The sequence below is a fragment of the Aplidium turbinatum genome, chromosome 12 (genome assembly GCF_918807975.1).
Source record: "Aplidium turbinatum chromosome 12, kaAplTurb1.1, whole genome shotgun sequence".
In the NCBI taxonomy this organism is placed as follows: Eukaryota; Metazoa; Chordata; class Ascidiacea; order Aplousobranchia; family Polyclinidae; genus Aplidium; species Aplidium turbinatum.
Window position 1 is genome coordinate 3944710 of NC_137483.1, and position 24547 is coordinate 3969256.

The 24547-nt window shown below is 38.0% G+C and overlaps 2 protein-coding genes across 2 annotated transcripts in view; both read right to left on the reverse strand.

Moving 5' to 3' along the window:
- LOC145780939 (kelch domain-containing protein 8A-like) overlaps positions 1-24547 on the reverse strand; it is an 85261-nt gene that overhangs the window by 9956 nt on the left and 50758 nt on the right. The window lies entirely within an intron of this gene.
- On the reverse strand, positions 3774-8029 carry LOC145781312 (nuclear pore complex protein Nup153-like). The gene has a single exon (XM_082593089.1). The coding sequence runs from the start codon at positions 8027-8029 to the stop codon at positions 4007-4009; it is 4023 nt and encodes a 1340-aa protein (XP_082449215.1). The 3' UTR covers positions 3774-4006.

Below are 24547 nucleotides of genomic sequence, written 5' to 3' on the forward strand. Positions count from 1 at the left end.
ATGATAATCTAATACTGATGAGCACATCAGTTAGGGTCTGCTACTATTCGGCGAGTCCGATTCGGCGACTCCGATTCGGCTAGTCCGATTCGGCGAGAGCCTTTTTCGGCGAGTGCCCTATTCGGCGAGTTTTTGAAATTTTATTTTTGAAAGGGAATTATCGGGTACCGTAGCCTAATTATAATTGCCGTTTTTACATCGTTAAACGTTGAAATCTTGCAGAAAGGAATAAAAATAAATGTTTGAACTATATATTTATTAAAATTCGTTTTGTCGGTTCAGTCGAGTTGTTTTTATTTCTGACCATCATATGAAAAACAATACACGTCAACATAGCAAAGGTAGAAGCGACAAAACGCGAACGAAAAAACGCGAACGTTAAAACGTGCTTGAATTCGTCATGTCAGTTCAGTTGTTTATATTTTTGATCATGATATCAAAAACAATTCACGTCATAGCAAAGGTGTAGAAAAAGGTAGAAGCGACAAAACGCGATCGTTAAAACGTGCTTGTGACCGAAGTAAGTTATTGCGTTGAAAAAAATTTGGCACGGTCGCAACACCTTCAGAAAAATTTAAGAAATGAAAAGAAAATAAAAAAAAGAAAATGTTACAAAAAAAAAATCATGTTTAATGTCTATAAGTTAGTACTTTTGAATATTTAAAATGATTAGTTTGGTTGTCGTTTCAAATTGTCGTTTTTACATGGTTTTAACGTCGCTAAACGTTGAAATCGTGTAGAAAAGAGAACTTTGATGACTAGGATACGTTGAAACTGGGAAACATTCACAGAAGCCCTTCGATTTGTTCCAAGAACCTATTTAGCCTAACAGTTCATTTGTACATTGATTCAACGTCTGAATACATTATCTTAAAAATGCAACGTATCGAAGGGTTTCTGTGAATGTTTCTCAGTTTCAACGCAGGCCTTAAAACTCGTGTTTTTTTTCCGACAGCCATCGTGGCCTACCGAGAGCTCCATCTCGGCGGCCAAATCTGCGTGCTTGGAGGCCAAAATACAATAACGATAGCACAAGCAAATACCATTAAACTTGCAACAATGTTAAAATGATCACTTAGCGTTGTTGAAGTCTAGGCCTTGTCCTGCAATATAATCGTTGTACCACGCATTAAATGCTTTATCGGGATTGTATTCCAGTATTGCGGGACCATCTAACGACCCTAAATTGTTTTAACTGCTCGTAGCTCAGTAAATTGTTTCAACTGCATCCCGCCTTTTATAAAACCTGACCATTTATTCCGTTATGATGTCACCATTGAGGGTGTGAAGTCACTAACCCACAGCGTTCTCAACTATGAAGACACATGTTTTACCCACGGATGTCAACTTAGAACCTAGTTCTCCTTTTTAACAACGATTCAATGTCCGACAACATTGAATCGATATAAAAACAACAATTTTGCCAACCGATGTAAATTAGCACTTCGGATTAACACTTCGTTAAAATAAACATCGGGAATTGCAAACAAGACTTACAGTGCTGGTGATCGCAGCTGGATATATTCAATACAACAGTAGTGACTATGATGCGCTGACCTAATTCTGCGTCACTCTTTGATACTACATATTTTCGACAATTAATCCACGATCATTCTATTGCGAAATTAAATAATAGGCTAGAAGAAACCGGCGGCCAAACTTGGCCGACGGAGGAGGTAGCACAGGCGGTCATTCAAGCACTACTTAGCGGCCATGGCCGCCGGCTGCTTTAAGGCTTGCAACGTATCCTAGTCATCAAAGTTCTCTTTTCTACATGATTTCAACGTTTAGCGACGTTAAAACGATAGGCCACACATTTAGTTAGCTTTTTCATTCTGTTACTACAATGTAAAAATGAACTGTTAGGCTAACTGGGTTCTTGGAACAAATTTTTGCTGGTAGGGATAACTAGTAGATATACACTAACTTATAGATATAAACATGATTTTTTTTGTAACATTTTCTTTTTTTTATTTTCCCTTCACATCTTAAATTTTTCTGAAGGTGTTACGACCGTGCCAAATTTCTTTCAACTCAATAACTTACTTCGGCCACAAGCACGTTTTAACGTTTTGTCGCTTTTACCTTAAAAACAACTGAATGGACCTGACGAATTCAAGCACGTTTTAGCGTTCGCGTTTTGTCGCTTCTACCTTTGCTATGTTGACGTGTATTGTTTTTGATATGATGGTCAGAAATAAAACAACTGAACTGACATGACGAATTTTAATAAATATATAGTTCAAACATTTATTTTTATTCCTTTCTGCACGTTCAGCGACGTTAAAACGATGTGAAAACAATTAGGCTACGGTACCCGATAAATCCCTTTCAAAAATAAAATTTCAAAAACTCACCGAATAGGGCACTCGCCGAAAAAGGCTCTCGCCGAATAGGGAACTCGCCGAATCGGACTAGCCGAATCGGATTAGCCAAATCGGACTCGCCGAAACGTGCCATTCCGCATCAGTTATACCACCACAACCACAATTATTCAAATTATTATTGGTAAGTAGGCAGTTAGAAACAACTTCATTGCATTCACAAAGCATTTTAGTAACAAGTACTGTTGAATTAAAGCCGCTGGAAAACTTTCAGCCAAGTAAACAGTCAGATTGATAACAAGTGCTTGATATTGAGTCAAATTTATTGAAAAGCACATTTGATGAATCCTGCTTACCTTCTGTTATCCTACCAGAAATGAATGATAAAACACAGAAAATATCTTTCACAACACAGCAAGATTGAATTTTGTACAAGTTTACAACGAATATAGGGCAGTGTTGCAAAAGCACAAATAAAACACAAAAAATGCATTGTTTGCACGCCAAGAACTATACTAGCTCACCAAGAGATTTCTGATAAAGACCATGCAAATGTAAGTTGCAATCTTCGCAAACTTAAATACGAATGAAATGATGTCTATCTTTGGTTAAAAGTGAAAAGCAAAGCAATTTCATGTACTTCAGACAACCTAGTCGGAATTATGCATCATACACTCAAGTTTAAAATTAATATATTCAGCAGTTTTGTCCACTGACGTTATGTTTGGTGACATCAACTTCGGTTGAAGCAAAACATCATCTTTGAAATTGATGTTAAAGATGTTTGTTAGTATTCAGCATTTCTGTTTTTTAAATTCGGATTGTCAATTGTTGATGATTGTTTTGTCACTGGAGGCAATCAACTTATTCTGTGGTAACACTCAGCATTGCCTCATCATGTTTAAGTGAAGAAGGAAAGATGATAGCATAATAAAGGATGTCAAATCGCACGAACTAAATAGCAATTTTCTGCCTGAAAAGTATAACCCTGACAAGGCTGACAGCAGTAGTAGGTGAGCCTAATGGACATGTTTAAATAGAAAAAAATCAGTGACCTGTCCACAGACAGTGACTTTTGTAGTACCGGTACAAAATATATACCTGGTGGCCACTTTAGACAGCAAAGTTTTCAAGCAGTTGAAATGACATGGTGATATTTCAATTTCGTGATACAATTTGTACCACATTTTACTATATTTGCAATCAATTCGAATTTACAAAACGTGAAGGATTAAAACAAAGCAAAATCTTTCCATGATGTCAAGTAAAAATTATATGCCATTTCTTTACAAAAAGTAGTCAGTACATACTTAACCTGATCATCCATATTCAGTAAAAGCAGCAATACAGAACTTCTTACACGTCAAAAAACGGAAGTATTGTTGTTGTACAAATTTTTCTCACAAAAGAGGATCTTTAAAAAGACACTTTATGTATCTCCACATCAAAACTGTTGAAAGACTACGTTTTGTCACAAGATTTGTGACACTGTATAAATTATGTCATTTAAGGGCAGCGCACAGTTAAAATAACTGTCCACTCTTTCTCAGATTTATCTCACAAAAGAGTTGTAGCCATTTTTTTTCAAATAACCCATCCTTTGAGGCAGAGTTTGTAATTACGCACAATCAACATAAAATTCGCAATACATTTCAGCAAAATGATGTTAATGTTAAATTAATTCAGTTTTTGTTAGTCGGTCTTAGTCGTCTTCTTGCTTGTTTTGTTGGTCGAACTGGTGTTGATCTACCTTGTGTGTTGCTTTGACCAATATTGAACATAGAACCGGCACTATTAGTTGAAGGCATGTTTTGTCCAAATGATGGCGGTGGTCCAGAGGAGGCACCAAATGCAAAGCCACTTGTTGAATCAGGTTTTGATTGCATTTGTGCTTGATTTTGAGCTCCAGCGCCGAACTGAAATCCTGATGCAGGTATTGATGAAAACATGGGTTTAGTCGCATTTTGGGCTGCAGCACTAAAGTTAAACCCAGAAGAAGGTGCAGAATTGTCGCTTTGATTTTGTGCATTTCCAAAACCAAAACCTCCTAGGGTAGGTTGGGTACTTTGTGATGTCCCAAACTGAAAAGTACTGGACGGTTTAGGTGGGTCAGCTGAACCAAATCCAAAAGTTGGTTTTGCTGCGGCTTGAGAACTGCCAAATGCAGGCGGATTTTGCGTCTGTGGCTTGCTTCCAGTGTTACTAGAACCAAAAGTAAATCCACTCGACTGAGAAGCTCCTGCATTACTTCCAAACACACTACTACTGACTCCTTGCGGACCAGCATTTGATGAAGCTGAATTTCCAAAACTAAAACTTGGTTTTGGTAAAGAGCCAGTATCTTGGCCAAAAGTACTGTTATCACCTTGTTTTGTTCCAAAGCCAGAAAAGGTAGATGATGCTGAATTTCCTCCAATTTTCTGTTGTGCTAATGTATTAAAAGGAGTCGGTTTTGGTTGAGCAGGTTTCGAAAATCCTTCGTTACCAGCTGTAGTTGTTGAACGAGAACCAAAAGAAGGTGGATCTTGTGAAAACCCACTTGTTGGTTTTGAGCCAAAGGCAAAGCCTGGTTGAGGTTGTTGACTCTGTGATGCTGGAAACTGGAATCCACTTGCAGTATTTTTAGACGTTGTAGCAGACAAGTTGGAAGAAGTTTTCTGATCAATTGATGGAAGTTTTGCAACAGTACTCGGTTCACCTCCGTGTGTGGTGGCACTACCAAATAATAGAGGCTGTTTTGACGAAAGCATATTCTTAATAGCACTGCCAGAACCTGCTGATTGTTCTACTGCAGTGGAACTAATGTTTTTGTCTAAACTCGTAGAAAATCCAGCAAACTTTGGAGGAGCAGCAGACAAAGTACTACCAGATGAAGATGTTGATTTTGTTCCAAATGTAAAAGAAGGGACACCACCCATTTGCTGGTTAGGTGGTACAGTCTGAGCTTTTGTACCAAAAGAAAAGGGCAACTTTGGAGGTTCACTTTTGGCAGACGAATCTGTTACTTTTGGTATTCCCAGAGTTGGTTGGCTTTGAGTGAGTTTGAATTGTATTTCAGACGATGTTGCTCCAAATGTATCACATGTGGGGATATTTATCTCAGAAGAATTTGCAAAGTTAGGTTTTTTCAAAGCTGGTTTACTTTCTGTCTGGGACTTTGTTCCAAATGAAAAACCAACGTTTGTAGACCCTATCTGTACAGATGAATCTACCAAGGTTGCTTTTACAACAGGTGGGTCATTTCCAGAAACTTGTGATTTTTCTCCGAATGAAAAAGTGGGCTTAGGAGCTTCATTTTTCACTGATGCACCAATTGTGGAAGCAGATTTGTTTCCAAAGTTAAAAGACACCGAACTGTTTTTTTGTGATGCAGAGGCAGGTGCCGATGAAACAAGTTTGTCATTGTTGGAGGAAGATGGAGCACTAAATTTAAACCCAGTTTGTACACTGTCTGCTACAGAAGTAGCTGCTATGGATGATGGTTTGAGATTTGTGTTGTTTGAAGTTGATGTTTCAGGAGCTTTGTTAGAATTACCAAATTGAAAAACTGTGTTAGAAGTGCTGCCAAATTTAAACGACGAAGTTTTCTGGGGCTTGTTTGCCTCAGTGTTTTCGGACCCAAGTTTAGGACTTTCACAAGCAATACACTGAGAACGCTCTGCATCGTTAGGAACTAAGCATACCTGGCAAACCCACTTTGAACTGGTATTTGCCTTACTGACTCCAGACTTGAAGGGCAATGAAGATTTACACTCAGCTTTGTTCGAATTTTGTTTATGACCAGGCTTAACTGTTTCAGAAGCCTCGGAAAAACTGCGATTTTGGTCATTTTGAAGTTGACTGACTGGCTTTTCTTTTGAAATTCCAAACGAAAAATTCTGGGAAGTAGAGGTTGTGCCAAATGCCCCTACATTGCTGGAAAATACTTTAGCTGGAGGATTCTTAGGCAAAGGGTTAGTTGTGGACTTGGGTGTCTCACAAGCAATACACTTAACAACTTCTGGATCATTAAACACCAAACAAATGTCGCATTGCCACTCAGACAATTTTGAACCTTTAGATTTTGTTTGTGATTTTTTTCCAGGTTTTGGTGCCTGACACGCTTCACAGCTTTCCCGTTCATTATCATTTTTCACCATGCACACTTCACATTCCCATTTTGATGAGTTACTTTTAACCAGTAGTGGATTTGGCATTTCCTTATCTCGTCTAGGAGACTCACATGCTTCAGAGATGTCTCTTGTATTCTTGTTTTTAATCGAAGAAACATCGCATGTCCAATCGTTTGCAGCATTGTTGACAACTAAATCTTTTTGAACTGGATTTTTAGACTGACACGACACACAGTTTGTTGCATCTTTGCTATTTTTCACCATGCAAACTTTACATTCCCACATATCATTAGACATTTTGAACATTTCCCCCAGAGAAGGTTTCGGAATTTTATTAGAATCGCCAATTGAAATTTTCTGCTTTTCAGAATTCTTAAAGCTATTAGGCTTGTTACCTAAAATATCCATGACAGAACCATGAGTATTAAGAACAGGGGTTGATTTTGGCTGAGATATATTTGGTTGTGGACGGGAAATATTTTTTTGTGCAAAATCCGGATTGCTCTGAGTGTTTACAACTTTTTTTGTTTTCTGTTTGGTTGAAAGTGGGGAGCTGAATTGGAAATTTTCAGAAAACTTTCCATCAGAAAGCAGGTGTTTTCTCGGTGATGGTGCAACCGCAGGAGGTGAAAAAGTATAAACCGGCTCAGAAAAAACAATAGATTTTGTTGCTAAGTTGGGAGCTTTAGAAGTATTTGACTTGGGTAGTGCTGGAGTTGATGTACGTCCAGGTCCACCAAAATCAAACTCAGGCAAGGATGAAACAGCAATAGGAATGCTATTAAGGTCAGGCATTCCTTGCTCTTCAATTTCTTCATTATCTATCACATTTGAATAGTGAGCTGCAGTTTTTCGAGGAACACGCATTTTACCTCCTGGACGTTTTACAACTGAAGAATTTTTCAATTTCATTCCAACACTAGAAGAAAGGGAAGCCATGATAGCAGGCTTTCCTTTAAAAACAACAGGTGAAGAAGTAGTCTGCGAATCAGCTGAAATATTTTTTAATATTGACTGAGTTGATAAACTGTTATCTAATGGAATAGTTGGTGTCGAACTTTGAGTTGCCCGACTTGACTTTGTGATACCTCTTGATGGTGGACAACTTCGTTTGGAGCTTTCAAGAAGAGTTGCCCCAATTGAGCGCTTACGTTGAGGTTTCCCAAAAACTGAAGATTTTGTAATACTAGGAGGAGGAATCTTTTTTATGTCACGCAATGGTGTAGACATCTTCTCCAATGCTTGAAATATTCTCCTTGCAGTTGAACTGAGTGTTCCACTTACTTTTTTGTTAAGCACCTTGCTGTTTTGACTTTCATCAACATTTTTGCTTTTCCTTTTTGCTTTTGTGATGCTAGGTACAACATAAGGTGATGTCAGATTATTACGAGATGCAGACATGGCACCGCCATAACGAACTCTGCCAGCATAAAATGAACTCGGGGAGTCAGTATTAGAAACAGAGGCACCTAAGGAACTTCCAAAACTTGAAGCATTGAATGAAGGAGACTTGCTGCTGGAAGTTGTTGGTTGCTGACGACTGACTGATTTTGATGACCACAACTTCTGGAAGAATCCACCATTGTTTTGCATTATAATTATTCAATGATTAAACAAACACAACTAGAAAATTGTGAACCTAATCATGAAACCTGTAAATACAAAATATTCAGTTGCAGAAAAATAAAACCACAAGGCACTAGCTATATACCTAAAATATCATGTGAAATAATAAAATGAGTGATGTCTGTGATATGTCTAGTGATATGTCTAATCATGATCAATGATCATTGTTTTGAAATTACATCACTTTAAATACTGCCCAGACAAAGAAATCCGTCATTTTTACATTGATTCAACATCTGCAGAAACATTGAATCAATATAAAATGACAGATTTTTTGCTGTCCGGGTATAGTTAAGGTTGTCAACATTGTGTTGGCCTAGAATAGCCTACTCTTGTTTTGCAACACACTGCATGTAAAAATAAGTAGACAAATGTTGTTTTAAACAAGCTATGCTCCTAAGCAACTGAGAAAAGGTCTTTCTTTAACCTGCAAGGCCAACAAGCCAAAATGTAACCCACGATACAATCGATATATACATACTTGAGTATGGGTCGAGATTTTTGCAACTGCTTTTCACCTCAAAAAGCAGCTACCCTATTGAGTAAAAAATTTAATGTGGCCCAACAAGACTCGTCACTAGCAAAATGCGACCCAAGGCTACAAAAGTTAGGGCACATCAAAACTAAACATATATATATAGTACTGTAACGTCTGTAAGTGTCAATAAATTGTAAAAGAGGGAGACTTCAGACTATGAATGTGACTTCTCAAAACTTGTTGCATTGCATAATGCATATATAAAACAAAATAACATCTCTTCATCGTAAAAATATTATTTTACGGCAAAATGCCTGGTGGTAAGTGTTACTCTGTTTTTACATTGAAAAAAACCTTTGAGATATGGATTTTACCCAAAGAAATTTTTTTCAAACATTTCTAGATATCTTGAGAACATCCAAAAACTGTATGTGTTATTGCAAGGCAATTATGCACAGGTTTTTCACATCTAGATTTCTTTCACAGTTTGTATAATTTAGTCCATGTGCATATTTGTGGCTATTTTTTTAAAGTAGAGGTATATTTACCGGTAATTATTTACCGCCGGTCAAAAAGCCACTTCCTAATAATTTAGCAGTGTTACTGTAAGAATTAATATTACAATAGTGCATTTTGTGACCGTTGTTTTATTTTCAAAATGTGTTTAAACACCACTGTCATTCAGGCGAAATAATTCTATGCAATCTGCTGAAGTGCCTAATAAAACAATTATATATATATGTATAAAAAGAGTGGTAAAATAATGCAATGACAGCAACAACACGCAGACCCTGAGAACTGCACTTCTCGTTTACATCAACGCTGCAAAGCTAAGCGCTTTCAATAGAGCCGGAGCCTTTAACTCTGCTTGCTATGGATTGGAACCGGAACCATTAAATCCGCTTACTTTGAGGCCAAAGCTTTGTATTCTGCTATGGAACCGGAGGCATTAAATCAGTTTACTTTGGAGCCGGAACCTTTAACTCTGCTTGCTGTGGAGTTGAAGCTAGAGGGATGCGACCTAATTCGTACCATGAACAATTCGTACCGTCAGTTCGTACCTTGAAAAGATCGAAAGAAAAAATTAAAAAAGCTGAAGTCGCTGATCGCAGTTTGCGCAAACATTTTAAAATTTTCCGCCAACAAAGAAAAACTCTTAGGATTATTATCAGAAATTTAAAAATGTTTGCGGAAACTCCGATCAACCTTAACCCCTAACTCTTTTAAAATGTTTGCGGAAACTGCGATCAGCGACTTTGGCAAACTGTTAGAATCATTACCGAAAATTTAAAAATGTTTGCGGAAACTGCAGAAAAACGAAAACTGCGATAGCGACTTAGGCTTTGTTCTATTTTTTTCTCTCGATTTTTTCAGTTTGTTTGTTTGCGGAAACACCCTAACCCTTTTAAAATGTTTGCGGAAACTCCGATCAACCCTAACCCCTTTAAAATGTTTGCGGAAACTGCAATCAGCAACTTTGGCAAACTCTAGGATCCTTACCGGAAATTTACAAATGTTTGAGGAAACTGCGAAAAACGAAAACTGCGATCAACAATGTTCTATTTTTTCTCGATCTTTTCAGTTGGTTTGTTTGCGGATACCGCTAATCGATACTCCCATACCCTAACCCTTTTAAAATGTTTGCGGAAACTGCGATCAGCAACTTCGGCTTTTTTTAATTTTTTCTTTTAATCTTTTCAAGGTACGAACTGACGGTACGAATTGTTCATGGTACGAATTAGGTTGCACCCAAGCTACAGCCACAAAAAATGTAACAGATCAAGCTCCAGTTTTGAATAAGAAAATTATGAGTTAATTTTATTAAATCTATTTAATGAGAGAAATTATGAGAAATGATCGACTATGACACATTTAGAAGCACTTTTTACTAAACAAACAACAAAAACAACAAACATTTAAAACATTACCGGTACATTAGGCTATTGATTTACTAAAACTTGCTACGTACATCCCCTAGCTTGAGGTGGCTGTTGACTAGACGACCGCTTGGTCTTTTCGCAGTCTCCTCGTCATATAACACAGGTGCAACCTAGTTCGTACCCTGAACACTTCGGACCCTCAGTTCGTACCCTGAAAAGATCGAGAGAAAAAATTAAAAAAAGCCGAAGTCGCTGATCGCAGTTTAATAGCACAAAGCCGAAGTCGCTGATCGGAGTTTCCACAAACAAACTCGAGGGTTAGGGTTAACGGCGGTTAGCGGAAACTGCGGAAAAAATATTTGCAGAAACTGCGATCAGCGAGAGTTAGAGAGCATAGATTACTCGATGGTTAGAATTAGGCAGTGGCTATTTGACCGGCGCCGGTCTTTGAATCTGAAACACTATTTGACCGTCATGACGTCATTATACAGTCACTTTTTTTCTTTTTCTCTTTCAAAGCAAAAGACGAGAAGCGCGTATATAACTTCTAATTCGATCATTTTATACAACCCGTTACGTGGCGCGTGCGTTACGTCGCAGGCTCCTATACTAGAGGGACTGAGTTCGATACTACCCGGCAGCGTTCCTTTTTTTTATTTATTTTTATTTTTTAACTACATTTTGACCCGAAGTGCACTTTTGTAGTCAATTTTTAATTTGAGTTGCATTACATTTACATGCCATTACCATTTTTTTAAAAGAAACATTGTATATAACTACTTGTTGTTGAGAGCAAAAATGTAATGCTTCGTTCGGCAAACACGGTCACATCAATCAATCAAACATTTTATTTTTCGTCATTTACGCGTCCGGGACGAAAAAGATACTAACTACAAAAATCGATATAGACCTACCAGCACGTTAATGAACGGGAAAAGGTGGCAAAACCTTGAAAGGTTTAAAACGTGCCTGAATGAAAAATTATGTAGTAGGCTATCGTTAGCACGGCCCCAAACGGAAAATTACCCAGAGAAATTCTCAAATTCCAGCAAATTAAAAAAACTCTAACTTTATTACTCACATTTGAAAAGACATAAAAAATTGGGCTGTAGACAACTCAAATTAAAAATTAACTACAAAAATGCACTTCGGGTCAAAATTTAGTTAAAAAAAAAAAATAATAGAATAAGGAACGCTTCCGGGTAGTATCGAACTCAGTCCCTCTAGTATATGAGCCTGCGACGTAACGCACGCGCCACGTAACGAGTTGAATAAAATGATCGAATTAGAAGTTATATACGTGCTTCTCGTCTTTTGCTTTGAAAGAGAAAAAGAAAAAAAGTGACTGTATTGTGACGTCATGACCGGTCAAATAGTGTTTCAGATTCAAAGACCGGCGCCGGTCAAATAGCCACTGCCTTAGAATTAGGGTTAGGGTAAGCCGAAACTGCAGTTAGCAAAAACTGCGAAAAAATGTTTGCGGAAACTGCGATCAGCGAGGGTTAGGGTTAGAGCATAGATTGCTCTATAGTTAGGGTTAGGGTAAAGGTTAGCGGAAACTGCGGAAAAATGTTTGGCGGAAACGTCGATCAGCGAGGGTTACAGTTAGAGCATAGATTACTTTATGGTTAGAGTTAGGGTAAAGGTTAGCGCAAACTGCGGTTAGCGGAAACTACGGATAAATGTTTGCGGAAACTGCGATCAGCGTGGGTTAGGGTTAGAGCATAGATTAGTCTATGGTTAGAGTTAGGGTTAGCGGAAACTGCGATCAGCGACTTCCGCTTTTTTTAATTTTTTCTCTCGATCTTTTCAGGGTACGAACTGAGGGTCCGAACTGTTCAGGGTACGAACTAGGTTGCATCCATATAACACACAGCAGATTATTGCATATTTTGTATTCTTTTCATGTTTGTGTTTGTGACAAATAAATACACTGACTGACATACCGGTACCGGTACGCAAAGCAGCCAGACACAGCTTATTTAAGTAGAATTCAAAGTAAAAGACAAGGAATGAAATTGTTCGTATGACTGTGAACAAGCATCATAACAACATTATGTACAGTATAGTAGCCTACGGTAATTAATCACCTCATCAAGCTTTCGGGAGTCAAGTCGTTTCTGAATGACAAATCTTCAAATTCAATGCAGATGTTTTAAAAGAATAAACCAAGAAAATGCGTCAAACAAGTTGTCACACCTATATAGTAAATAAGTCCACCTCCAAAATCCTAGTTCACATCACAGGCTCACAGACAGGTCAGTTCAGGGTTGCCAGATCCAAAATAGCTTTGCCTGCCAAATGTTTCATAAAAACCGCCAAAAAACTGCCAAATTTTTCGGGGTTTCAAAATAAACTGCCAAAAAAAATGCCAAACTGTTAGTGTTAATAGTTACTTGTCCTGTTAATCAAAAAGGTCATACACCATACTATTTGGTGCTACATATGGCTCTGTCTGATGGTATATTGTCTTAATTTAACTTGGTAGACCACTTAGTATGAATAATGAAACACAAACTGCATGTATCAAGCTAAATTAAAACAAACTTTCAAAGATTGTACGCAGCCACATAGTTGGAGCTATCAAGCATCAACCAAGCGCAATCAGAAAAAGGTGATAAAGACCAACTGGCCTTGTAGTGTATGTTTTTACAAGTGGATGTGGAGCTATTCTGGCATCCGATAGGTTTTCACATGCATTCATAATATCAAACAGCTATCTGAAACTTTTGCATCGCAAATATTCTGTTTGAATAAGCTTAACTGAAGGTGATTTACAGTGGCGTAGCTAGGGGGGGGGGGGGGGCGGACCGCCCCGGGCGGCACTTGCAGACTACAATTTTAGATTTTGATTATAATCTGATAAAAAAACGCATTTCATTTTAACATGCTTTTTCACATGCCATAGGCTATATAATAGACTGCATGTACGGTACTGGTGAGGAACTTCTGGTACCAATTCAGCAGCTCAAGTCAACGAAATTCCTGGTAGGCTGCACAGTGACCGTGTGCTCTTCGAGACAGTAGCCTCCCGTATAGGTTTATAGCCTACCTGTATGTCATTGTCAACGTGTTCAGCCCAGCCAGCCATTCATACACAGTACAGCATACCGGTAGGCCAAATACGTTCCGGTTCAAATTTCTACAAGACCTCTGGCCTAAAGACCCTAAGCTATGCTTTCAACTCAAACGGTGCGACTGCGCATCATTAACCATACCCTGTTAACACTTACTATTGGCAAGCCGCAAGAAAATAAATGTCAAAACCGCATGCCTCCACCTGCCCAGTCCAACTCCAACTTTGGTTGGTGACTGGTGTGACTGGCCTCTGGTCTGGAGCTTCCATTTCAATAAATTAAGAATTCAGAGTTTCTAGTCCATAAATTAAAGTTTTTTGATGGACTTTCATTAATAAAAGTTTTTGAAAAAACTGTAGTGGTGAGTTGTACCGGTATCGCAATAATTACAAAAAAATGCCAGACACAAAAATAAAAAATGCCAAAAAAATGCCAAACTGCCAAACGTAATTTTCTCCTGCCAAACGCTTTAAAAAAACGCCAAATTTGTGGAATTTGGCAGGAAAAACGCCAATATGACAACCCTGGGTCAGTTAGTAGCACTATTTCAGTAGCCTACCTAGGTCACACACGTATTTTTTAATTTTTTTACCTGGAAAATCTGCAGAGTTGCCGACTTTTTTCCTTCACTGGTTTCAAATTAGTTATTATTAGGGCAGGTAAAATCAATAAACTCAAGTTTTGCTTTAGTAACTTATTGAGGAGTGGTTTTAAGTAGGAGTTCTAGACGCAAAGACTAGTAGGTTTCAAAATCTTAATTTGATAGGTAAATAAAAATTCAATTGTTTACTCAATTGCTCAATTTAGGTGAAAATGATCAATTTCATGTAATTGACACGTTCAGTCCAATAGTTTTTTTTAAATGCGGAGTGAGAAAAACTTGTAAACGAACACGTTTTATTAACAAATCTCAATCTGTGATTCATTTAGCTTTTTAATAGCAAAAACATTGGAAAACAAAGGCGACATTTCCAAACTATTGAGCATCAAAAAGACCAGAAAGTTTATTGAACACCGGTTCGACGCCGCTCAAGGGTAGGCTATGTGGCTATGTCTTTGGCAAAACACCAAAAGGCGTGTCGTCGATTGCAGAGTGGCGTCCTTGATTTTTTCATGATCTTGAACAATACACTGCTCTAGGAAGAAAATCCTATCGCCCTTCCTAGGGTTATGACATAGCCTAAGATAGATCTTGGTTGCTAAACCACCGATCAGCGAAGGATACTAGATCCAAATTTGTAAAGATGATAAAGATGTATGTTTGTTTGTTTGTTTTTTTGTTTGTTTGTTTTATCTTTATCCTGCATTGCAGGAAAGCGGACTTGAGCGCTATGCATCGGTGTACGCCTTCCGATATACACCTGACCCACGCTGCAGCCGACGGCAATGTCAGTTTCCGGTTGTCTACTCTACTTATGACTTAAATTCCTTTCGGCAAGCTGTTTGGAATGTGTTCATAGAAAAATAAACAATTTGGTACCTCTCATCCAATTTTGATAATTCATGTTATGGTAAAATAAAGATTAGTATTTTGCACTTTGAGTAAGTTATTATATATTATTTTGGTAAATCTGACAGTATACCTTGTGCTTTTTTTTACGAATACAGCACTGCATCAAAGCTTTGTCACTCGGAGAATATTGATTCAAACCCATCTTAGCGAATTCAAACCGATACGACGGAGTATTAGACAAGGATATGTGTCGTATTTCCCAACCTCTTCGACATTTACAGAGATGAGTTTGAGAAACATCGAAGATATGAATGAAGTAAAGGTTGGGAGACAAAACATAACACACTTGAGATACGTTGATGATACAGCCATTTGATAGCAGAATCTGCAAACGATCTACAAGTAGCCTACAGGCAGTGGCGTAGCCAAGGGGGGGATTTTGGGGGTTACAACCCCCCCCCCTTTGGCACGCGTATGACGTCACGATATTGAGAATGATGCTTTCAGTCTAAAAAAAATTGCCTAATTTTAAACAAAATTGCATTAAAAGAGCGAGTTTTGCCAATACCAAACATCTCAGCCAGGAATTAGCAACAAGAAAACACAGAGACTAAGCTTTATTTCCGAAAAATGCCGAAGAAAACATGATTTTATCCTTTTGCTATGCTACCGGACAGCACCATTTTACAGGAATATTCGTACCCACATTTTTGTTGAAAATGCTCTCAGAATGCACCAAATTCAAAGTAATTTTTCAAAATTTTCTGGGGGAGGCCCCCCAGACCCCCCGCCGCTGGCTGGTCAAAACCCCCCCCTTTCAAAATTCCTGGCTACGCTACTGCCTACAGGATTTAGCCTAATAAATTTTGTTGTCAAAAAAAGTAAAATAATGGGTTTAGAAGTAGCCTAAGTAGGCTACAAGAAAAACAGAATGCATATCTGTATCGAAAAAGAAATCTTATCCAAAATGCATCCTTACACAGAACGATGTTACAATAAAACAAGTTGACCAATTTAATTGTCTTGAGTAGCTGTCACAATCAATGTGCAAGGCCTCGCGATGGACTGTTTTGTGTCTTCAACGAGCGTGTTGTTTTGATTGTAAAATTCTGGTGCGATGTGTTATTATCGGTTATGACCTGAAGTAGGCTAACCTTTGATCGCGAATCGTTGTTATGTAACGTAGTTCTGGAACATTCTGTTGTTTTCACAATTGCCAATATCGTTTGTCATGATGTCACAAACATGTTTACCAATGGATCTCTGATTGCGAAGTCATTATTATGCAATGTATTTTCTAGAATCGTTTTCCCTACGTGACATTCTAGAAACTTCGGCTTGTTTACGACTTAATGCAACTCGACAGAACCATTAGTCCTATGACGTAACATTACATAACCTTCTCGAAGTTACTAGACCGAACAAATCTTCTATAAATAGTGGTGTAATTTGTGTAATCAATTTTTATTATGAGAGTTGATTATTATTAGTTGATTGTGAGATATCATTGTTGTAGTGGTGGCAGTTGGTAGATGCAAAGATTATTGTTGATCGAGAGTGGAAGTATTGAATACGAGTAAAGCAAAGTTGATGCTAATATAATTTCTGATTGAAATTAGAATCGTATGAGAAGCTGTGAGTTCATCACGTTAAACTCAATCAAAAAGCCGCAAGCGTTGGAGTCTATTGCTGTTTACTGTTACTTTGATTAATTGCTGGAAGTGGTGAACCATTCGTTGGAGTCATTCAAGCGTTTTCATATATATCATTTCACTAGTAGAACTATTCGACATTTAATTGACTGCTTTTCGGTTGTAAACCATTAAGTAGCTGTCACAGCTGTAGAGCTTGTGAGCTTGTAAACGTGTCCTTGTCCGTGTTTCTTCGCTTCGTGGTGCGATGTGTTCCTTCGCTTCTTGTCCTTACCTATTGCAACGATTGCACCACTTCCTCGATTCCTGATGATTTCTGTTAGCCTTTCTCCGGCAGTTAACAGCCTTATGACCTAAGCCATTACAATTAAAACAACGTACTTCTCTTGGAAGCGCACCTCTTTTAAAATTATTTGTTTGCTCCTCGTCATCATCGAACCTACATGTTCGACTCCAGCCACCCGCACTTGCTGTTGTTTCTCTGGGCAAGAAACTTTACGATAATTGCCTCTACCCAGTGATCGATTTCGAGTAATGGGTAGTACCAAATTTAAGTAATGAGTAGAGTAGACAACCGGAAACAGACATTGTCGTTGGCTGCAGCGTGGGTCAGGTGTACGTCGGAAGGCGTCCACCGATGCATAGCACTTAAGTCCGCTTTCCCGCAATGCAGGATAAAGATAAACAAACAAACAAATAAAACTACGTCATTGAACCTTTCCAAGTCTTTTTCCTGGTAAGAGATAGAAAGAAAGCATGACATTCTGGGGGCTCGTCCGGGATTACCAAAAAACGATAAACCGAAGAATACCAAAAGATTTATTGAAAGAATAATAATTTAACAACAAGCTGTCAAAATGGCGGATACCGTCAAACATGAGATGATTGAAGACTTACGGAGCATGGCTGAACGAATGGGGTTGAGTAACAATGAGAATTGAGAAGTCTCAGTTTGTGATGGAAGAGTATCACAAGATAATGGCCAAAAAGCTCAACGAGAAGCTGACGAAAGAGAAGATAGAAGAGCAGAACGTGAAATAAGGAAAGCAGAAGTTGAAGCTGAAGAGAGCAGAACTTGAAGCTGAAGAAAAACGAGCACAGCGTGAAGCAGAAGCCGAAGAAAAACGAGCACAACGTGAAGCTGAGGAGAAACGAGCACAGTGTGAAGCATAAGCCGAAGAAAAACGAGCACAACGCGAAGTAGAAGAAAAACGGGCACACCGCGAAGCAGAAGCTGAAGAAAGAAGAGCGCAATATGAATTGGAAAAGATAAGACTTGATTTAGAAAGACAAAAGCTGGACATTGGTGAGCGATCTAATTCTACTAATGATAATGCTCGAGATGTTATTGTGGCGCAAGTTAGACGTCCAGATTTGCCATCATTTGTTGAAGAAAAAGATGTGTTGGATAGTTATTTGTTAAGATTTGAAAGATATGCTACAATAGCCAAATTGGAGAAGTCGACGTGGGCTACCCAGCTAAGCATGTTATTATCGGGACAAGCTCTTGATGTATATTCAAGACTTTTGCAAGAAGAGGCCATGAACTACGACAGATTGAAGTTAGCTCTGTTAAAGCGATACAATTTTACTGAGCATGGATACCGCCAAAGATTCCGTGAGGCAAAGCCTGAACGACATGAAATCCCAGGTCAATTTATTGAACATTTAAGAAACCTTTTGTTAAATGGTTTGAATTTTCGGGGGCCGAACAATCATTGGACGGTTTGGCAAACCTTATAGTTAAGGAACAATTCACAGATTCATGTTCAAAAGATCTGTCTGTTTATTTAATGGAGAGAAGTCCAAAGACTCTAGAAGACATAGCCAGTGTGGCAGAACAGTATTTAGTTGCCCATGATGAAGAGTCGCCGACCGCAGAGATGTTGTCATTCGATGATGACGAGGAGCAAACAAATAATTTTAAAAGAGGTGCGGTTCCAAGAAAAGTAGGGGAGATGTGGGACCAATGAACGCCCATTTTTCTGATCTTTGTTAAACACTGAAAAAAATCCAAGAGCACTTTGCTTATTTCACAAACGAAGCGTTATATGATGAATTTATTTTTAATCAAGAAAGAAATTTTTATTTTCCATTTTTTAGTCCTTAAAAAAATATATGTGAAAAAACAAACAATGTTCATTGGTCCCCACCCTGGTGGGATCAATGAACAAGGAGGTGGAGACCTATGAACAAATACAAGCCAACGTCAAACTTACGCAAGTTAACATCAAACATTGAGATTTTACATTTAACAAATTAAAACATAATAAGGTACAAGCAACTGTTCTTATTTGGACAAACAAACTGTTCATTTCATGTTGAATTCTAACAGGTCCACGGGGAACCTCATAGGGTTGGCCAGTCTCTTGGTGTTGGAACACGAAGAGGGATTGAGCAACACAGTAAGAACGTCTTCATTCGAAACGGATGCCAGGTCTTGTGTTTCTGGCAACATGAATCCATTTTTTACTTTCTTGTAGAAAGATACTTCAAAATCGTTATCGTCAATGGTCCCACCCCGAAGCCTGTTCATTGGTCCCCTTGTAAGACATGTTACATAAAATGAATTCTATAGCTGTACCTGATCAAGTTTATTCCTCTTCAATTTCTGTAAGAAACTATCATTCTAATGTTATCCACCCAACACACTGAGAAGGTTTTTTAACTTACAGTCAGAATATAAGGAAACTTTTCCTGGCACCTCCAAATTTTACTTTTGCAACACAAAACTAGAATAAGTGGATTTTTTTCTCCTACTAATTGTCGACCAACTTGCAAAGTAACTCACATCTATACATAGAGCAGACCGCAAAACCACGTGACAGTAACCAAGCGTATCCTTAACACACAAAAAGAAAACGTCATTGTTCATTGATCCCAACCTGTTCATTGGTCCCACATTTCTCCTACGTTGTTTTTAATTGTAATGGCTTAGGTCATAAGGCTGTTAACTGCCGGAGGAAGGCTAACAGAAATCATCAGGAATCGAGGAAGTGGTGCAATCGTTGCAATAGGTAAGGACACGAAGCGAAGGAACACATCGCACCACGAAGCGAAGGAACAAGAACAAGGACACGAAGGAACAAGGACACGACGCGAAGGAACACATCGAACACATCACACCAGAAGTTTACAATCAAAACAACACGCTCGTTGAAGACACAAAGCAGTCCATCGCGAGGCTTTGCACATTGATTGTGACAGTAGCCTACATTTTAACTTCTGATGGCAAAAGTGACACTGAAATTAAAAAGAGAATCGATGTAGCAAAAATACCTTCATTAAAATAAGCACAGTCTTCAAAAATCGCAACATAACAATAAAAACCAAAATTAAAGTTTTAAAATCAAATGTGGAGTCTAGTTTAACCTACGGATGCGAATGCTGGACGATAAGTAACGAAATGAAGAAAAGATTGGAGGCTGCTGAAATGTGGTTTCTCAGAATAGCGTTGAAGATCTTTTCCACCAAAAGAAAAGTAGGCCTATTAATAAAATTCCCGAATTAGCCAAAGCAGAAAGGAGAATAATAACAACAGCTAGAAAGCGACAGATGAAACTTTTAGGCTCATAATATTACTGAAAATAGACTCAGACTCATAATATTACTGAAAATTAACTCAGACTCAGACTCATAAGATAACTTTTCAAATTCCAAATCTAAATTCAAGTTGAACTCACGAATAAAAGTACTTGAGACTCATTTGCGTTACGTCTGTTGCCATTGAAGCTTTGTTACGCCAGCAGCGGTTCTGCTGTCATCAGGGGAATAAACATTTATAATCAACAATAAAACCTTTAAACCCCTGCACTTTAAAAAAATAGAATAGCCTACAAAACTGATTGAAATCAATTTTGAAACTGAAGCCCATAACGAGAGTTTCTACAGTTGGAGCACACTGCTCATCTTGAAAACTATTGGGACTACTCTTCTACATTCGACTGCACGTTGAAACTTTTTGAAACATAACAAACTTAGGCTACATATTGAAAACCAACTCATTCCATAACTTATCGAAACTTAGTCTACATACCAAGAGTTTAGACTCCTATTAGTTTTTTTCCTCTAAAAGTGAGACGCTAGACGTTGCAGTTTAAGAACAAGCTTTCAAATTACAAACATGGCTCCGCCTTGTTGATTACACACAGCAGACCAGCAACGCAGATAGACACAAAATTATGTGAATGCAACGGAATACAAGAAAGCAAGTAGGCTACGCGCTTTGTGGACACTCCAGCGTGAGGATTTGTACGCAACGCAGGTAAAAACAGTGAGCGGAAGGCCGCCCGGGTTCAGAACCAATTATTTATGAAACGAAGTGTGGAGTACCTGCAAGAGCTGCATACATTTTTCAATTTTGATCACAACTTTAAACTCTGGAAAGTCATGTTTTGAGGTTGTTGTTTACAGCGCCACCTAGGAAAGCTATGGTTAAATCACAGAATTTGCTTGGAAGGTATGCAATTACAGGCATATTGTCTACTATCAACGGTGAAATTGTGCATGATATTGTGGTTGCAGACTTGTTTTTAACTAAGGTAGAATGTTTAGGTTGTTATAGTTACAGTTATTATCTAGAAAAATTCGTTTGGTCTACTTTTCTGAAGCTTAGGTTAGCATGGCTACAAGTAGTTGAAAGATGATGTTAGTTTTCAAATTACTAAGGAATTGATTTTTAGTTTAAAGTAATGGTCTTTAAAGTTAATAAGTTGCAATGTACCAAGTATATACAGAAGGTTACTAATTGAAGGGTTAAATTACTAAAGATTTGTGGAAGCTTTAAGCTGAAGTAGGCCTGAAATTAGTACCGTAATTGGCAGATGCTACATAGCCAGCATCATTTCCAAAAACATTGATTGATCAACTAATTCAGTTGACAGTTATTTTAAAAAGGTCTATAAAGATACAACAAAAAGTTGATAGGTTTCAATCTGTGGTACTCAAAATAGCCACTCCCAAAAATAATTTGTAAACAAAGAGCATTAGCAAGACAATTTTGAGTACGGTACGCTACCAGTAAGTAACGGTATGCAGGTTCAGTAATTTAAAGCAACAATGTCACAAAGGTTAAAAATCCTGAGATTTAACTTAAAACTAGTTAGGCTGAGGGAAGATACAGCAGAATCAGATACCGTAACTTGTTCCATATTTGGGAAACCTGGTTTGAGACATATATAGCATCTTAATTGATTATGTACAAACTGGAAATTTGATTGAATGGACCAGTTGAGGCAGTTATGCTGACAAAGGTTAGGGATAGACAAAGGTTATGTTTTGTTTATTTCCTTTGTGTTGTAATTTCCTATTCTTATCTTAAGCATGCCGTTCTTTGAAGATCAATTAGTCTACTTTGAGACTACTAGCAGACACTAATGCATTAACCGGTTAAACACTACCTTTGTTAGCAATTATCTTTTGTTGTTATTAGCATTACAGTTCATAATCAAATGCTGTACTTTATTTAGGGTTGTGAATTATCGTATCATTATTTAGTTTGGTAATGTCCCAAGTTAAGCGTAAATGTGGTGGAATAAACTGCTGTTTACCACAATGTAACAGCATTACAAATATGGGATTTTGTTACTTGTACAAAGTTTCAAGTGATGAAAAGAAAAGGTTTTCTGTTTCAACAGCACAGTGAGAAAAACAGTTTCATCAGGTAAGACCAACACAATAAAATAGTACAATTTTATGCTGTACCGTATGTCATGATGGTTGACATTAGTAAAAATTAAGAGCTTCTGCCTAGTGAATCACGTAATGTGTCACACATATTATGTTTTTTTCTTTAATTTAAACATTAAGCATATGGTGCTCACTGCTACTGTACTCGTATATTGAGAAGATTCACTAATCTAGCATTCCTGTGTATAGTTAATTAGTGATGAAAACGTGTGCTAATTGTAACTTACATTGCTAAATATTATTTATGATAGGTCATTGATTTTCAGATTTGGTTGAGGATGTCAATAGAGAGAAGATGCTACTAAGTGAAGCGTCAGATGCTCTTCTCGTATCGTCCTTACCAGCAATAATTCGAGAAACGTCTGCTGCTGGCGCAGATTATATAGGCCTACCGTACTTGCAAGAATAAAGCAGGATCCTCTTGAACACTACTTCGGTCGACAGCATCAAAGAGTTGCATGTGATACCGCGCCTACAGTTCGAATGTTTAGCAGTACCGCCAAAACTTTAGATATTGTAAAACACTCTGCACTGCAGTGATGGGATCTAACGTTGAGAGTGAACATTAGACTAACCACTCCGGCATACTGCGCTTTACTCAAGACTGCATAAAACAGTGATTGAAATTGGCACTTTGAAAATCCGTACCTACATTGAAGGAACTCCGTATCTACAATGCATACTGTATAATGCTAATTTCCGGTACAGTAAACCTCACATATAACATACAGTATGGGTATATTAACGAGAATTTTAATCCGCATGGTTTCTTATACGAATGAATGGGGGTTATAAGAGTGGTTTACTGTACTTTCACTGCAACTACATCATTGCCGCATTGGCAACCTTCTGTGTACTTTTTACAGTATTTAAGTTACTGTATTAATAGAAAGCCTATTTTATTCTTTATTAAAGTAATGTGCTATGAAATCAGCTTGAAAGCATGCTACAATGTTTATTGTATAACAAAATACAACAGGAATCATCCTTCAATGTTTGCTGTAAGAATTGTTTATACTTTTGTGCTACATAGTGCACTGTTCGGCTTATGCGATTGTTAGCTCCTCATACGCATACAGCACTTTTTTTTATAAATTCAGTTTTTTTTTTTATTTCTGACCATCACAGCGAAAACAATACATGTCAACATAGCAAGGGTCTAGAAAAGTTCTTCAAAAGCGCCTTCGTAGAGGGTTTCCAGTTAATGGATTGCTGTATACCTTGCACAGTCCAAGTCCGGCAATAAGCTTTCTTTACAACAGTCATGATATGCATTTAGGCAGATTAAGGTTGTTGATTTCATTGAGCAATATGTCGGTGTAATCCCCCACTTTTCGAAGAGAATTTCCCCTTCATAGGCCCTTCACCATCCAAATCTTCATTCAACTGTAAAATACAAATAAATTCAGTAATGCACCATCTTTATCAAGTGCCATTAATCTCTCCAAACTAAGGTGACCAGTGAATGTGATGCCATTGTTCTTTAGCATACCAGTAATGTAAATGTGTGAAATAAGTCACGTTCAATTGCTACCATAGGCGCCTAACTATTTTTTTGACCGTGGGGGCGAAAGCGTGTTTCATCAGCAGCAACGTAAATTCAGCAAAATGTCACGCAGATCGATGACGTAATTATGCCGTCACACTAGGATTGCTTTTATTGCCACACTCGGAGTTATCGCTACGTTCGACCTATCGTTAATTATTATAAACAAAACTCGATCACTTCGCTTAAGCAAACACATGCCAAGTCATGCCATGCGTCTGCTAGCGGTTGATGGACTGCGACTCTTTAAGCTAAGCACAACATAAAGTTCAGCAACGAACTAGATTTATTAGCATGAAACACGAGACGAAAAGGTTTAGTAAAAGGTATACTGTATTAATGGAATGACAATGTTTTGAAAATGGAATGCAAATACTAACTTGATCATGCGCTTGAAAATATACCTGTTGAAAGCAAAATCATTCATGTTTACTTCAATTCAACAGCACGCAGTGGCGTAGCCAGGACAAAAATTTGGGGGGGGGCCAAATATTTGATGCATTGAAGAGAACGACAAAGTGTTTGATTTAAGACATCGCCACCTGATGTGCAGTGGCGTATCCTGGTGGGTTGAGCAATGGGAAGCAATGAAACTGGTGGGGGTTAGAGCATGCCGAAGGCATGTGTATTCTAGGGGGGTCCGGGGGCATGCTCCCCCGGAAAATTTTTGCAAAATTACACTCAAATAATGGATTATAGCGCTTTCTGGAA